General features: G+C 35.2%; 1 protein-coding gene across 1 annotated transcript; it reads right to left on the bottom strand.

The window, feature by feature from the left end:
• Positions 1-11,860: 11,860 nt before the first annotated feature.
• Positions 11,861-15,362, bottom strand: LOC145049467 (protein DEHYDRATION-INDUCED 19-like). The gene is made up of 5 exons (XM_078997867.1): positions 15,178-15,362; positions 14,841-14,980; positions 13,841-13,918; positions 12,506-12,816; positions 11,861-12,275 (listed from the first exon to the last, which is right to left on the bottom strand). The coding sequence occupies exons 1-5, from the start codon at positions 15,272-15,274 to the stop codon at positions 12,167-12,169; spliced, it is 735 nt and encodes a 244-aa protein (XP_078853993.1). The 5' UTR covers positions 15,275-15,362; the 3' UTR covers positions 11,861-12,166.
• Between the last annotated feature and the right edge of the window lie 1,860 nt (positions 15,363-17,222).

Below are 17,222 nucleotides of genomic sequence, written 5' to 3' on the forward strand. Positions count from 1 at the left end.
TAGTTCGTTTAATTGACTGGACAGTTCCTGCATCTCGGCTGGGGCTAGACAGTAAGGCGACTTTGCTACTGGAGTAGCTCCGGGGATTAAGTCGATTCTGAACTCGACTTGGCGTTCTGGTGGGATTCCTGGAAGATCTTCTGGGAAGATGTCTGGGAAGTTGCAGACTTCCGGAATGTCTTTAATGTTCTTTGGTTCTTGTTTCTGGTCTACTACGTGAGCTAGAAAGGCATGATATTCCTTGCGAAGATATTTTTGTGCTTTAACACAGGAGATGATTTGTAAATTTGTACTAGGTTTGTCACCATAAATGACAAGAATTTTGCCGTTTGGCAGATTGAGGCGAACGGCCCTTTCGTGACAAAGTATATCGGCATGGTGAAGGCTTAACCAGTCCATACCGATGATGACATTAAAACTTCTTATCAAAATGGGCATAAGATCGATTTGAAATAAGTGTGCGTTTAAGTTTAATGTGCACCCTACGTACATATCACTTGCGCTTTCCGTTTTACCATTTGCCATTTCTACAGTGAATATTTTATTGAGTGGTTGGGGTTTTTGATTAAGTAGGTGTTTGAATTTATGACTCACAAAGCTTCTCTCCGCACCGCAATCAAAGAGTACGCATGCATAAAAGTTGTCGAGGAGAAACGTACCGTTAACCACCGTGGAATCAGCTATTACTTCATTTTGACCTATTGCCAGCACTCTCCCAATTCCGCCAACATTCTTTGCCTTAGGGCAATCCCTCTTGAAGTGCCTAGTTTCTCCACACCCATAACATGCCTGGCTTATCCCAGTACCAGGAACTTGAGTGATTGGTCGCGTCGGTGCCTTACAGAAACGGGCAGTGTGCCCTTTCCTGTCGCAGTTTTTACAGTGCATCTCGCGGCAATTACCGTGGTGATGGTAGTTGCAGTTGCTGCACTTTGGCAGGTTCCCAACATATTGTTTTGTTGGCGCAGGGGTAGCAGGAGTTGTAGTGGGAGCAGTAGCGGCATGAACCGCCACCATTTGTTTCTTTGAAGGTTCTTGCGAAGTTTTCCCCTTTCTCTTGTTCCAGAATTTCTTCTTGCTTTCCAATCTGTCACACCCCCAAACCAGAATGGCGGAAACATTCGGGGGTGGATGACTTCACGTAGTATCATAACAATTGAATATTGTAAAGAACGCAACACAACCATCATATATATAATAAAAACGTACATTGTTGCGTTATACATGTTTCCAAAAGAATATTACAATATGATGATGTAAAATGTTTAATAATAGACGCCTTTAGCGTTCCTTCTTCAAAAGCTGGTAGTTACCTGTATTACTGATTCCCTTTGGTTGGTTCAGCGACGATAGCCGTGGCTCCTTGACAGACACCATGATCAATGAGAGATTGCGCCAGTTCCTTGGCGCTTTCGAATGTCATGGGTTTGGAGGCTAACACACTCCCTCGAAGTTGGGGTGATAGTCCCCAGATGTACCTCTCCACCTTTTGGCTTTCCAGGATCAACATCCCTGGGCAAAGTATTATCAAGTCACTGAATCTGTTGGTATAGCCTGCGATGTCCGAGCCTACCATCGTAAGGCCCCACAGTTCTTGTTCGAGCTTCTAAATCTCGCCTCTTAGGCAGTACTCTCATAGGAGCATTTGTTTCAGGTTTTCCCAACCCATGGAGTTCGCCACCACTAGGGTTAGTTCCTTGACGTGGCCGTTCCACCATGTTAGGGCTCGTTCGGAGAAAGTAAAAGCGGCAAATTTTACTTTGCTCTCTTCAGGGCATGCTCAAATTTCGAATACAACTTCCGTATTCTCTATCCATTAGGATAGAGCCATCACTCCCCCAGTCCCATAAAAGGGAATAGGTTTTCCGTTGGTGAAGTCTTTGTAAGTACATACTCCGGAACGGCCTTGGCTTTGGCCATTTGTAAAGCTGTTTATTCCTCCTCCTGACCCATTGTTACTCATTTGGGCCATTGCTGCGGTCACAGCGGCTGTTACAGCAGTTTGGAACATAGATGTATCCATAGTTGGATGGGGTGGTGGAGGTGGTGTTGGAGATGAGTTTATGCGGGATGATCTACGAGGAGGCATGTTCTAGTAGAGAAATAATAGTGAACACTATAAGTTTCTAATGATTTGACAATCGTGTACTAGAGGGTTAGTTGTATCTTGTAATTTGTTTTGACTTTATTTCAAAGTACATATAACAATTTAGATAATCCCATAAGTTTCGAGAGGTATGTAAAGAAGTACTTCATATTTATATATATGTCACACATACGGTGCGTTACATTATGCTTCGTGTTTAGAAAAATTTGACCTATCTAGAGGTCTCCGACTACAAGTTCAAAGGAAATAAGAAAAAACTTTATCCGCGGTCCTATTCTATATCAAAATTGTTGGAGTTGGGCAAGTTCAACTTGCGGCGTGTTGTGCGTTTGGAGCTAGACTCGGCATCCGACTGCTTGACTCCCATTAAGTGCCTCTCAAGAACTACTTATTGTTCCTTCATCTCTCTTATTTATGCCAGTGCTGTCACCATTTGGCTTTGAAGCGTCCCTGTGTGGAGTTGGGTACTTTCGTGTAGTCCGTCCAAGCGACGGATGTGTGCGGCGTTACCCTATGTAGCAGCATTGACCTCACGGATTTTGGCCGCTTGCATGTCTGACTGGTAGTTCTGGATGGCTATTGTGCCTACAATAACGGGAAGTGCTCGATCAGCTAAGCCTCCCCCACTGACATTGTAAAAGTCTCGACACATGCCAAAAGGAGGGCGTACACCTAGTTGACGACTCCAATGGTAAAGATGGCTTCCCCAAATGGGAATGGGTCCTTGGTAGCCTATTCTGACTTTGGGAGGATGGGGAGCGGGAGGGTTGATTACTTCTGGCTCGGAGTCTGTTCCATTGGTAGCTTCTTCTTCCTCCTCGACCTCCTCGTCGATTTCGAATTCCTCTCCGACTTCAACTTCGAATTCTTCTTCGACTTCCTCTTGGATTTCCTCCGGGTCTTCTTCTATCCATCCGTCATTGCCTTGGTTTGGGTAGTAGGGATCTCCTGGTAAATGGAATCCGGCCATTTGTCTGTACTAAGATAGAGGTATGAGAATTTTATAAGAAAAGAAATTTCTATTTAACAGCATCCTAAGCTTATCTATATCTTACGGTGTGCAGGTTGTCCTATTATTTTATAACAATACTCCTATAGTATTTCAAATTTGCAAGTCTAAAAATTTTATTTGGTAAGCTTTTGACTTGTTGTCCACTACGACCATTCATTGACATATGTTGGTCAGATCCAGGATAAATATAGTTGATCAGGCTATATTTATTCTCGATTTGATTACATACCTCGATGCCCAATCGTAGTGTCGCAACTTGCCTTAGTACTTTTTAGAAAACTTTGTTATGATACGAGACCGATACATGCGAGTAAAAATGTATATTTTTAAAATAAAATATATTGTTTATGAAAACGTTTTGTCAGAGGGTTTTTGGTCCCCTTTGCATTTATAGTTTGTATATCTTAAGTGGTTTGATATGCTTAGTTCACTATAAACAATGCTCTGAATACACCCCCAAACCAGAATGGCAGAAACATTCGGGGGTGGATGACTTCACGTAGTATCATAACAATTGAATATTTTAAAGAAAGCAACACAACCATCATATATATAATAAAAACATACATTGTTGTGTTATACATGTTTCCAAAAGAATATTACAATATGATGATGTAAAATGTTTAATAATAGACGCCTTTAGCGTTCCTTCTTCAAAAGCTGGTAGTTACATGTATTACTGATTCCCTGAGAAATACAAGTGGTTTCGAAAAAGTGTCAACAATAAAGTTGGTGAGTTCATAAGTGTTTTGTATTGAAAAGTATGTCTTTTTGGAAGAAAATCGATGAACGTGGTTTTCAGAAAATCCAATATTTGCTAATATAGTTTGAATAGTTCTCAAAGTTGGAGGACGTTAGTATCTTTCGTAATTGAATGATAAGGATAAGTTCGTACTCAAAATAATGTAAATACTGAATGCATGTATGAACCTCGTAAATCAAGCTTGTTTTTATACTTTCGTGTGAGTCTTATAACCATACTATTGACACAGATTTCCTGTAACAAAATTCTTCAGGTGTTGTAGTGTTATGACATTTGTCACCCCAGACCTGCCGGTCTAACTGTAGCTAACAGTTTAGGTGCGGGGTTGTCAATCTCGTATAGATCTATACAAAAGTATCACGCTCTCCCTTCAAGAGATTATGGCTTATAATACAGGACTTGAAATGCATACATAAGAGTACATTGAAGTTTGAATCTCTCACATTACTGAGTATAAATAGATTTACGATAAGAAAGTCTTTATTTCACTTTAGATAAAAGTATTTCGTTTTTCATGATGTATACGTAAGAATGTATGAATAACTCGCAAACTATACCCATTATAGTTTTTCAGAAAATATGTTCCATTTGGTGAAAATAACTTGTTGATATACTAAACTTTATACATAAAGATAGTTGTTGCATTTAAGTTTATATAAAAGGATACGTTTTCTTGTATTATACTTGTATTCCCCCCCCCCCCCTAAAACATGAAAAGACTTGAAAAGTAGGGGTATGAACTCACTTGTTTGGTTTGTAGAGAGTGGGACTAGAGTCGAGCAGAACTTCAACCGCGGAAAGCTGCATCTTCGAGCTTCTTGGGGATCTCGGTAGCGTAGAACCTTCGTCGGGGGCTCGGGTGTGGGACCGAGGGTGTCGGGAAGGCCTCTGGTGCGTAAGGGTGTGTGAAATTGAGTTAAATTTTGAGAGAGATTTGCCAAAATCCGGAGCTTATGTCTTCTATTTATAGGGCTGAAAATGTGAGTACGCTAGGCGTACGCGTTACGCTCGGCGTATTTCGGTTACGCTGGGCGTAACTTTGCGTCATGGCTTACGACTCGGGTCTAGCTAGGCGTAGAGCTTGCAGCTGATGGGACTCGACCCTGCACCTGAGTACGCTGGGCGTACTCCTGAATTACGTTGGGCGTAATTCTGGCTTCCACCTTCTAAATTCCATAACATTCGCGTACGGGCTCCGTTTTTCGTGTTCTTTATATCCATGCGTAGGTGAGATTATGCTCTACAACTTTCATTTAGACTCCGTTGGCTTGTTTTGACTTTATTTTTAATGCTATGTTTTTAATAGGCTGGAACTGTTAAAGTCCGTTGAAAATTCATAGTTTCTTTATCCGACGTCAGTTTTCGTTTATCTTTTTATCATCTTACTCCTATTGTGGAGACCTTCAACTTTCGTTTAGGTTGCGTTAGCTAAATATCGCTCGATTTTCAATTCGAGTTTTTAGCCCTCTACTACTGTTACGAAACTTAGAAAATTCGTAACTTCTTCATATGAGGTCCAATTTGGGCGATCTTTTTATGTACGTTTACAGTTTAACGAACTCTACAACTTTTGTTTAGATACTTAAGGCTAAAATGCATTTTATTGAAATTTCACTTTTTACGTTAAATAATGTTTTACCGGGTGTGTCGTAAATATTTGAGTGGTTATAGTTTCTTCAATATAACCTGGTTTCGAATGTTCTTTATGTTTTTGGAAACCTTGGCACGATATCTAACATTTTATGCATCCCAATTTAGATATTTGAACACTTTATTTTTGAGGTTAATTTCGTTGATTCCAAATAGTTTTCGTTGTATTTGACTTTTGAGTGTTACATTGCTTTTGGAAAAATATAGGGTTGTCACACATGTTGAACATCTTTCTGCACCAATGTACATCCAACATTGGTCTTTAAATACACATCGTCAATACCAACAATGCTTGAGAAACCGGTGTTTCCCATTTTCATAGTACCATGGTCTCCGGGTTTATAAGGAGTGCATAAATCCCGGTTTGGAGTCGAATGATATGATGCAACACTATCAATCATCCACTCATCATCATGATTTCCAACATATAGGCATCCTTTCTCCTCATATGTAACAAGGGAAGCGTCTTGTGTTATGGTGACCATGTTTTCACCATTCTCCCTGCTTGAATTCTAGCTTGTCTCGGGCTGCTCTCGTAAGAACCTTCGGCAATCACTCCTTTTATGGCCATAATAATTACAATGATTGCAATAGCCTTCAAACCATGTATTTGAATATTTACCTCGCTCTCGTTATCTCCCCCGATCTCGTGATTTCCTACGATCTTGGGATCTTCCTCTACTTTGACCATGTCTGCCTCAACCTCAACCTCCAGTTCTGTCTCCATCTCTTTCTTTGTTTTCTAACATGAGGGCAAAAGAGTGGTTTGTGCCATCTTCTTTCCTTCTGGATTCCTCGTTCATTAGGGCGTATGTGACCATCTCCATTGTCACTTTACCACCGGGGGCAGAATTTTTGAGAGTCACAACAAGTGTCTCTTAATTATCTGGTATAGAACATAAGAGAAATATGGCTTGTTACCCGTCTTTGAGAACCGAATCAACAGCACCGAGCTGGTTTATGAGATCTTCGAACTGACTCGTATGCTCGGTTATGGACGTACCACTTTATAACTTGTGGTTTACAAGGCGCCTCATCAACAAGGTCTTGTTGCATGCCGTCTTTGCCTGATACATATTCTCAAGCTTCTCCTAAAGTTTTTACGCATCTGTCTCTTGACAGACATAACGAAAAACACTATGGTCGATCCATTGTAGAATTTGTGCCACCATTTTCTTGTTTATTCTCGTCCAAACTTCATATGTCTTTGTGTCGGGTTTAACGCCTTGCTTTTCTATAGGCTCTGCTAAATCTTTTAGATTAAGCAAATCTTCCATCCTTGGCTTCCACATGTTGCAATTTGTTTGTGTATGTTGAACCATCGTAATCGTACTTGTAGATTCAATCGAAAATAATTGCAAATTTATTTTACAAATATTTCAAGGAAAAATTAGATAAAACCGATCTCTTAGTTAGATTCTGGAGCGTCAAAATGGTGGGGTAGAATTTTCTGGGGTCAACATATACTTTCTTGAAAAGTTATGTGCTAGTTTGTCACTGTTCAGAATTATAGGGGCCAAACTATAATTTTCAAAACTTACAGGGGACAATATGAATGTTTTTGTGAACCATGGACCTTTTTGAATCTTTTCAGAAGTCTAGGGACCAAAACAGTTATTTTCAGAACAACAGGGACCGAACCATAGTTTTTCAGAAACAAAGGGACATGTATGCAACCTTTTGGAACTTCAAGGGCTAAACTGCAAATTTTCTGAAAAGCCGGTCAATTCTGACGTCATCGACGATGTCACTCGTCTTCTCCAGCGGGCTTCTCCGACGACTGTTTTTCCGGTGACAATTTCCGGCAACTTTGACCAGACTTTGACTGGCGATTTAAGGGCCTTCCAATGGTCAAAAAATTACGAAAAACATATTTTTCGGAATCTTTGAAACGAGCCATTTCCGACGGTGTATCCAAAAATAGATTTTGAGACAAAAAAACAACTTGACAAAAAAACAGAGAAATTCGTAAAGAATTCCCTAGACACCAAACGGGGGCTCTAATACCAGTTGTTGGGATTGAAAAACTCTTCTATTAAACACAAAGTAGAATTACAATAGAAGGATCAACTCTCACACTCAACTATTACAAAAAACCAACCCTCTATTCTAACACTCTCACTCTAAGTGTTATGCTTGACTCTCTATGTTTGGGATGTATACAACTGAAGAATGAAGTCTCTATTTATAGTCTTGGCAGCCACCATTCATATTGCCTTCATTAACTGTTTTCATCATAGGGTTGGAATACTTTGCCACCCTAGGTTTCATTTTGTCAACAAAGATGGTTGATATAGCTTTGGAGGCTGGAACATAACAAAATCCAAGAACAATGGAGAAAGAGAGAGTCGAAAATGGCAATGTTGGCGCTTCAGTTATACCTCTAAGATGATGTTAAGTAGGGAAACCATCACGAAATATTTCTACATGCCAATTAAACAAGTAGCAAATGAGCTTAATGTTGGAATTACATTGTTGAAGAAACATTTTAAAGACTTGGGCATTCGTCGGTGGCATCATCGCAAACTTATGAGCATGGAAACTCTTATTAACAATGTCCAGGTTACAAAAAAATGACTTTTTCTTTCACAAATTGTTTTCCACGTTACAAGTTGAAGTGTTTAATTAACATCATGCATCAGGAATTAAGTAAGGACTCTAGTGGGAGAGCATAAGGGAAGTTGAGGGAAGCAATATTGATACTGGAAAGAGAGAAAAAATGAAAGGGATTCTAGATTTACAACTAGAACACAATAAAAAGGGACTGAGACAAGCATGTAAGTCTATCTACAAGAAACGAAGAACCATGGCATAATCGACTTCTTTCACTAATTTGAAGGGAATTTCTGACATTTCTCGTTTGATGATGGAAACGGAGAAACATCGGTCTTATCCTATGGTTTATAGGTTGTTAAAGTTGGTTTTGGTTTTACCTGTCATGACCGCAACAGCCGAAAGATGTTTTTCTGTAAAGAAGCTTTTGAAGACGGACTTGCGTAACAAAATTGGTGATGATTTTTTGAACGATGTCATGGTTTCTTATGTTGAAAAAGAAGTCCTTATGAAAGGAAGATTGAAAATGTAATAGAGCGGTTTCAGAAAATCTGTACATGTAGATTTCAAATTTAAAATTTAAGATGTAACGGATCGGTTTAATGTACTAGCACTTTTAATTTTTTTTTTTATGTTATTATATTTGGCCATATTTTAGAGTATGATGACAACACTTGACCATTCTAAGCGGTCCAATGATTACGTTTCTAGTGTAGGCTCATAACCTACATGCGTAGATGAAAGGTAATATCATATTCATAAAAATACTCTAATGGCTCATGTGCCTTTATGACTTACACCGGCCAAGGAAGCCCATAGTTGTGTAGTCAAACCCTTTTAACGGTTCATCGGGTAAGATAGAACTTCCTAACAATAATGGACTAGGATATGTGAGGATCATTTAGGATATGTAGAGGGTTCTATAGATATTTAAACCTTATCTATAGTATTCAGTAAATATTGGTTTTGCAGGTCTGATAATAAAGAAATATCATCATGAAAATATTATGGGATTGAAATCCCTATGTATCTCACCATATTTCTCAACATGACCCATTCAGTTTATATGCATCACAAGTGTTAAGACTTAAATTGCTGGAACTTGAGTAGGATTTTGAGTGATTAAAAGACAGTCCGCAATAGATTTCATGACCATTAGGTCTTTATGTTGTAACTTATGTTTACATATTAATTATGACATCCTTAGGATTTTATTAAGTTCAAGGTCGAGTTTCTTTGACATATTGTTGGGGCCGATGAGATTAAAGTGGACCCGGCTAAGATAATGGCAATCGGGGAGTGGCCGAAGCCGAAGACTCCTACCGACATTCAGTTCCGATTCGGTTTGGGTCTGGTTCCGGACCAGTTTACATGCACAATAGCGACCCTTATTGCGTGTTCAGATAGTCATGAAAACGTGTCATTTTTTCCCATAAAAGCCATAAAACTTTATCACATTTTTCTGATTTGACAAATATAACAACTTTTATGTACATTATTTTTTAAATAGAATGTCCTTTTTTTTGTGTGTGTGCATATATATTTGTATTTTTTTTAAGAACGATTAATGTGTTATCATAATAACAACTTTTGGTAAATTGATAAATTTGATCTATAATAACAAATGTTATAAATAACATTAGGCATGACTAGACGACAATGTCAAGTCTCAAGATTTTACGAGTCATGTCTAGCCATTTCGTTTGTAAGACGTGACTTTAGACGATAATTTTCTATATAATTAGTAATTTTATATGTATTTTCTACTAATATTCATTTTTATATACATATATGACCTAAGACAACATTTTGTTAAAGTTTAACGACAAGTGCAAGCTTTGGAGCCTTGACGCGTCATAACAAGGTTTTTAGAACATTGATAATAACATCTTTCCAAGTATTTTTTTTTATTATTGTGGTCTTTTTCTAAATTTTTAATAAGGTATATAATTTTTAGATGATTTGACATTGACATATTTTTTAACACCACATCCTCCTTTGGCTTTTCCTTTTTTTCATCCGCATTGAAGATGAATTGTAGGTTGAAAGTTCTTCAACTTCGTATCCTCATAAACAAACAAATTAAACAAATGACAAACTTCATATGATTTCACTCTTAAATAAACAAGTAAGTTTGAAGATATGGTAATCAAATCTAAGATTTTAATTTTAAGAACCACCACGAAAAGAATTCATGGAGGATATTGATGATTGTGTGTAACAAAGTTGATGTGAAGATTTATGCGTCGGCACACTAACAGTTTCATTTCGAGAGAAGAAAAATCTTCACATTATGGTTTTCTTCTTTGTTTAATTTTAACAAAAAGAATACAAAACGAAAAGAAAAAAAAAAGACAATATAAAAATTATAACAAAATACCATATTTAAAAACTCTTTATAATAAAAAATACGGCATTTAACAAAAAAAAACGAAAAAAAAAAAAGTGTTATAGTAGTCTATTCAGAAAAATGTGTTGAAATTAATTGATTTTAATGAAAAACAATATCTCCTTATCATAGTAACATGGTGAACCCGCAATAAGGGTTAGATTTGAATTTAAGTGACTATAATGAAAATAAAAATCACCAAATCATGGTAATATGGTAAACTGGCAATAGGGGTTATGGTTGAAGTTAAGCGACTTTAATGAAAAAGAAAATCACATTATCATGGTAACATGGTAAATCGGCAATAAGGGTTACGTTTGAATTTAAGACTTTAATGGAAAAAAATATTATTTTATCATATGGTAGTAAGGTCAACCGGCAATAAAAGTTACAGTTGAATTTAAGTGACTTTAATGAAAAAATATATACATCACTTTATTTTGATAACATGGTGAACCAACAATAAGGATTACGGTTAAATTTATTTTCAAAATATGGTAACTTTAATACAAACAAATAGAATACGAGTTCTAAATCCATAAAACTAAAAACATATGATAGCTTTAGCTACCCCTTAATTAATCATAGAAGTAACACTTTGTTTTCTTTTTCCAATAAATGCTATATAGATCAACAATTCGTAAAAAAATTTAAAAATGATGACATACATGGAAAAACAATGTGCAAATTAAAAAGATATTGGAAATTAATATAAAAAAAACATCATTTTTCTATGTTTTCTTGAAATATTATTTCTCTAAAAAAAAAAAACTTTGTTTTGGAAGCTTCTAATTTTTAGCCTTTGAGAAAACATTCAAATTTAAACAAAAAACTTCATTTGGTGAACATTTAGCTTTTAATTTAAACAAAACATTTCAAATCTAAAAGTAATTATATATATATATATATATATATATATATATATATATATATATATATATATATATATATATATATATAGCTTTTAATAAAACACTACTGAACTTTTGAAATCAATTTGCATCATTGCCCTTAAAAATATATTTATATATTTATTTATTTTTAAACAATTGTCTTTTTACGTAATTTTATATATTTCAAAAGTTTCCGACTATTTTTGTTAAACACTCATATAACAAATAAAATCTTCAGCTTCCAACTACGCGTTGCACGCCACCAATTACCTGCCCGTTACTTTTACCAAACACGTCCTACGTCATGTCCCGTTGAGTCAAAAAAGAAACACCACCTAAAAAAAAAGGAACTGATCCGTACACAACAAATTTTCTCCATACACAACAATTGATGCTTTAATGTTGTGTATGGCAAAACACTGTTGTGTACAAATCACTAACATGCATTCAAACAAACATCCAAAAAAAAAAGACATACACAATCCAACAAACGTTTCACAAAACAGGAAATTTGTACCATAAACAAAACAATCAGAAATAAACATCACCGATTTTGTTAACATGAAAGAAAAAAGAAAAGAAAGAAAAAACATCATATTTGCTCATACAACACGGGTCAATCAAGAGGGCAAGAGCCGAAGAACAACAGATCGAAACTTATACAACAAAGATTTTTGCTCAATCGGTTTACCAATGACCTGTTCTATTGTGATTTTGTGACCTTTTTTTTAAAAGCAAATAATTTTAACATTATATTTGCAAATAAAAACTTATTCAGCTCTTCCTCTCGGGTCCCACTTTAGTCCGATAAAAGCGTTGATATTAGCAGATCTTGTAGAAAAACGGCTTGTCCAGCAGCTCGTTTCATTCTCTTTTCCCGTTCTTCAGAACTTAATGAAGAATCAAAACTGTGAAACACAAACACACAAAATGTCAATGTAGTATCATATAAAATATATCACGTTCTATCACAATAATCATGTACAAAATATTGTAAAGGGTTACATGTTTGTTTATGTAACACAATGTTTCACCTTTTTACCAATTTATGCCAATAATCTTCAACTTTTTACTAACTTATGCAACAATGTTTCTTTTTTTTTTTTTTTTTTGAAATCTTTAATAACAAACACACTACCTTGATTTCCATATATGTTGTGGAGTTTGACACTTCATGGGACTTTCTTCCACATTTGACGCGATCGATTTGGATATCTCTTCAGCTTCAGACGCCGGAAAGTTTAGAACCAAAGAAGAAAGAAACGGATCAGAAGCCGCCACACTTGCCGCCGATGAGGTGGTGATGTTTGACCGGAAACCGCCACCACCACCACCGCCGCCGCTTCCGAGAAGCACTTGCAGATGAGCCTCCCGTAGGTCCCGCCCCAAAAGGGAAAGTGCTTGACTGTTTGGAACCGCCACTCTGCGTAATCTACGGCGTCGCTGCAAGTATTCTTGTAGTTAAAGAAATCTTTGAATTTATAATTAAATAATAAATTTGATTAAAGTTTACGTCAAATAATGATCGGTTAATCTCATAAAGAACCTTATATTTTGTGTTTTTTCTGGATTAAACCTTAAATTTATTTTTTTCGGAAAATCTTAAAAGTCTTAAAAAATAAATTTTGAATAGAAAAGTCCTAATTATTTAACAGTTTGCCCAAATTAACGATTTTTTTTTTAACAGGAAATGACAGATTATGCGATTTTCCCAAAATAATGGGACTTTTCTGTTAAAAAAAACATTTAGGACTTTAACAAATAATTTCCCAAAATAATGGGACTTTCCTGCATAAAACCCTTATTTTTTGCCTGAAATATATATATATATATATATATATATATATATATATATATATATATATATATATATATATATATATTCATTTTTTCCGATCTGGCCCTTCTAGTTATTTTTTCCAAAAAAAATTGTAAAATGTGAGCGCTTTTTTGAGAAAAACTAAAAATGTTGAGGGTTTATTTGGAAGCATTTAGAAGGTTGAGGGGTTTTTAGGAAATAAATACAAAGTTGAGGGTTTTTTCGGAAAAACTGAAAGAATACAAGGTCTTTTTCAGAAAAGAAAAAAGTTGAGGTTTAATCCGGAAAAAAACACAAAATATAAAGTCCATTATCAGATTAACCCAATAATAATTATTTATGTTCAGGAACTAAAAAAACTGTACTTTCAATTTTTTTTCTACTTAAGTTGTGATTTAAAAACCCAATTATAAAATTATACTTTCAGTTTTTTTTTTTCTTCTAGAGACATTGTCCTTTGAAAAATCTACCCAATTATAACAGTCAAATATGTTTTTAATTTAAACGTGTCTGACATTGCTATAATTGGATAGATTTTTCAAAGTACAAAACTATAACAAGAAGAAATAAAAGTAGGATGTTGTAATAAACAAATATATGAATGTAATCAGTTTAAAAGCACATCCAAACACCAATTTTCTATAAAAAGGATATTTTGAACAAGTGTCCATGTTGCAGAGTGATATGGCTTAACATATCTCTTGTCACTTTAGCAGAGCAAACTGGACAAATCTGCAAACAGAAAATTGACACTATAAGATTCATGTAACTACAAATTATTTTATTAATGTAATCCCATAAATAAAATTGCAACAAATTCCATCTTGATTTTTGCATTTCTTCGTAAAATTACCTTTTTGCTCATTGTCCTTGTTACAGATTATTTATGGTGTTTAATTTTTCACCATGTAATTAAATGTCTAAACTACCCCTCAGTAACAACAAAGTAAAGGAACCCTAGCTGAAACCAATAATTTGTAATTGATGACAAAGGGCAAAGAAGTAATTTTAGCTTTCAAATTTACTAAAACTAGAAAGCAAGTCAAGTTTTATCAAAAACGATCATGTGAGGATAATAAACCAATGGACTTGAGACCAAATAAATCATTCTATACTTCAATAGTTCGATGTCAAATACATTCACTTCTATTTCTTTTAACTTAATGGATTTAATAGGAAAATAACTTAATCCAGTAAGCTATTTATGACATGAGTGTATGTTGTTTTTGACTTAATACAGAAAGAACAAATTAATTTGTCGAATAAAAGTCGTAACTTTTTGCAAAGTTGCTCTCAATTATTTTGTTTCCCTTTCAATCAAGATGTTAGGTTGTACTATTTTGCATAAACAAAGAAAAAATAGATATTGCTATGAAGATAAAGTAATTCAACGAATAGCTACTTAACATCAAATGGAAACAAAACATATGATTAATTACCTTTAATTTATGACCAAACATCAATTATGTTTCCGCTTTTAGATAACACAGTTACACAAACACCAAAATGACCAAAAATGGAAACTTTTTCGCAAAAAATCTCCCCTTTCCCATAAACGGAAACTTGGATCATGACAAAACCCGAATTCATAGCTATTTTAATATAATTTGACTATTTATACATATGTGTGTATAAGAGATAGAGAGAGGATTACAGTGGCTCTAGATTCAAAAGAGTGTTCATCTTCGAGATGGGAACACAAGGACCCGATGTCAAAATCCTCATAACAATAAGGGCATGGAAAATCGGGTCGGATTTCTTCCTCGACCTCGAAATCATCAACGTTCAACCGATCTGAGAAATAAACAAGAAATTAGAGTGGAATGATAAATTAAAAACAACCCAGATCATGAGAACACCGATAATCTTCACAGAAATCTCAAATTGAATGATGAATTTGTTAAACTATAAGAATCCCTAATCGTTTGAGGGAAAAAATCGCATTTTAATTATAAAAAAATGGAAACATAATAAACGAAAACAAACCGAACCCAGATGGGAGCTCTGGTGGTGGTGGTGATGGTGGTGCTGCATCGTGAATTGCCGCTTCGCGGCGGCGAGACGAGCGGTCCAAAAATCGGAATCCATAAGGGTAGAGAGGAGAGGAACGTTGAAGTTTGCAGTAAATTTTATAATGGAAAACAGCAAATTGATTCCATCATGGTTGAAAGAGATTTTGTTTTGGAAATGAAATAAAATAAATAATTAATTGAATAAATTCATTTTTTTTTTTGTAATAAATGCTTGGATTTGATTTAAGTTATAAAATGGTAAATTTGTTGTTTTGGCCTTTGGGAAGGAGGAGAAAGAGGGTTGTTATGTGGTCATGGTAGGGATTTGTTGTTTGTCAAGATTTCTTGGCTTACTCCACATGAATTTGTCCTGGTGGTGGTTATTAAATTTTACCTTTTGGGGAAGATCCATTTGCTACTAAATTGCTTTAAAGGAAAACAAACACATGTAATATGTGTTACATGAAAATCAAATGTATATGTGGTGGGAAGTCTTTGTATATATGTTTTAAAAATGATTATTATTAACCGAATAAACTAAATGTGTATTAAATAAAAATATTTAAGTAATTTAGTATGAGATAAATGTCAAAAATAACCGTTGTTACTTGAAAAGAAAAAAAAAACAAGATACCTTTGATATATATATATATATATATATATATATATATATATATATATATATATATATCATTTCATTATCCTCTAATCTAATAAATAAGTACATTTTTACCACGTAGCATTCTCTTAGCCCTCCCCCCTCGATTTTTCCCGCTCATATCGTCTAAGTGAAATTGATTTGAAACCAAATCAATTTCGTCAACATGAAATTAAAAGACGAATATCTCCGCTTATCACAATCACTCCTACTCCACTATAGCTCATCTTCTCTCCACGAATATTGGTGTCGTCATCGTTACTTAAATCTTGCCGATCCTTTATCTTTCTTCGTTATTTCCTCTTTTAAACCCTAATCCTCTTTTTTCCAATTTATCAATAGTTGTGTTGCGAGGAACTTGTGTCGTCTCTCCAAATAAATGTCACCCAACTGGGAACGAAAAAGAGGAAGAATACGATTTGCAAATCTCCTTTATTCTGATTTGAAATCACACACAGTTGTATCCGCACCGAGTATTAGTCGTTCACAAAAACAATTTGTATGTACGATTAAAAGGTGCTTTTGGAAAGGTATTTCTACAAAGAGGAAGCAATGGTAAGAAGTCTTTTCTTATGGAACTATTATTGAAGGAGAAACACCCCAACGAATGGTGGATTTTCAAACTTCAATTCTTTTAAGGAAAACAATGAACATCTAAAATTTCCCTTGATTCATGTTCTGTATGAAGCTTTTTCAGAAATTTCTTAAATTCAGTCTTTATCGTTTATTTTGTATGGTTATTTGGTTTTATCTGCGTCCATCGAATATATTTGTTATTTTTTGCTTCGTCTTATTTACTGTAGGTCTATAGCTATGGAGTTCTATCCACGTACCTACAAGGTGTTTGTAAAAATTCATCAACAAAGTAAACAATATACTACTTGATACATTCCTCATTAATACATGTAACTCCTACAAAGTTTTCTATAATTTGAATTTCATACACAAGGTCTGATGCTAGAAAGATGAATAAATGGATTGTCAGAGTGAGAAAGTGTATAAGAGCAATTGAATTTTCGCAGAAGTCTTTCCTTAACGGATCATGCCATAATGCCTGAAAAGGAGGGATGGTTGGAAGTTATAAAGTTGTATTTGATTTCTAATATGAAAATCTCATGAGCTCTTTTTGTTTCCTAGGATAAAGTATATGAGGGGTTTTTTATGTTTAAACTTACTAAGGGATGGGCTCTTACTTTGACTAGCCCTGCCACCCCTAGCCTACATACTCATGTTCCTAACTCGATCGGAGGTCAAGACTGTGGTCCGGCGGAAAAACAGAAGTCGTCCGTATCAAATGATACGTCGTTGGCCTTGTCATTAGACCACTATCTATGCATGTATTTTCAACCTAGACTCTAGAATCTTT

The sequence above is a fragment of the Lactuca serriola genome, chromosome 1 (genome assembly GCF_051521515.1).
Source record: "Lactuca serriola cultivar US96UC23 chromosome 1, Lser_US96UC23_V15, whole genome shotgun sequence".
Classification (NCBI taxonomy): Eukaryota; Viridiplantae; Streptophyta; class Magnoliopsida; order Asterales; family Asteraceae; genus Lactuca; species Lactuca serriola.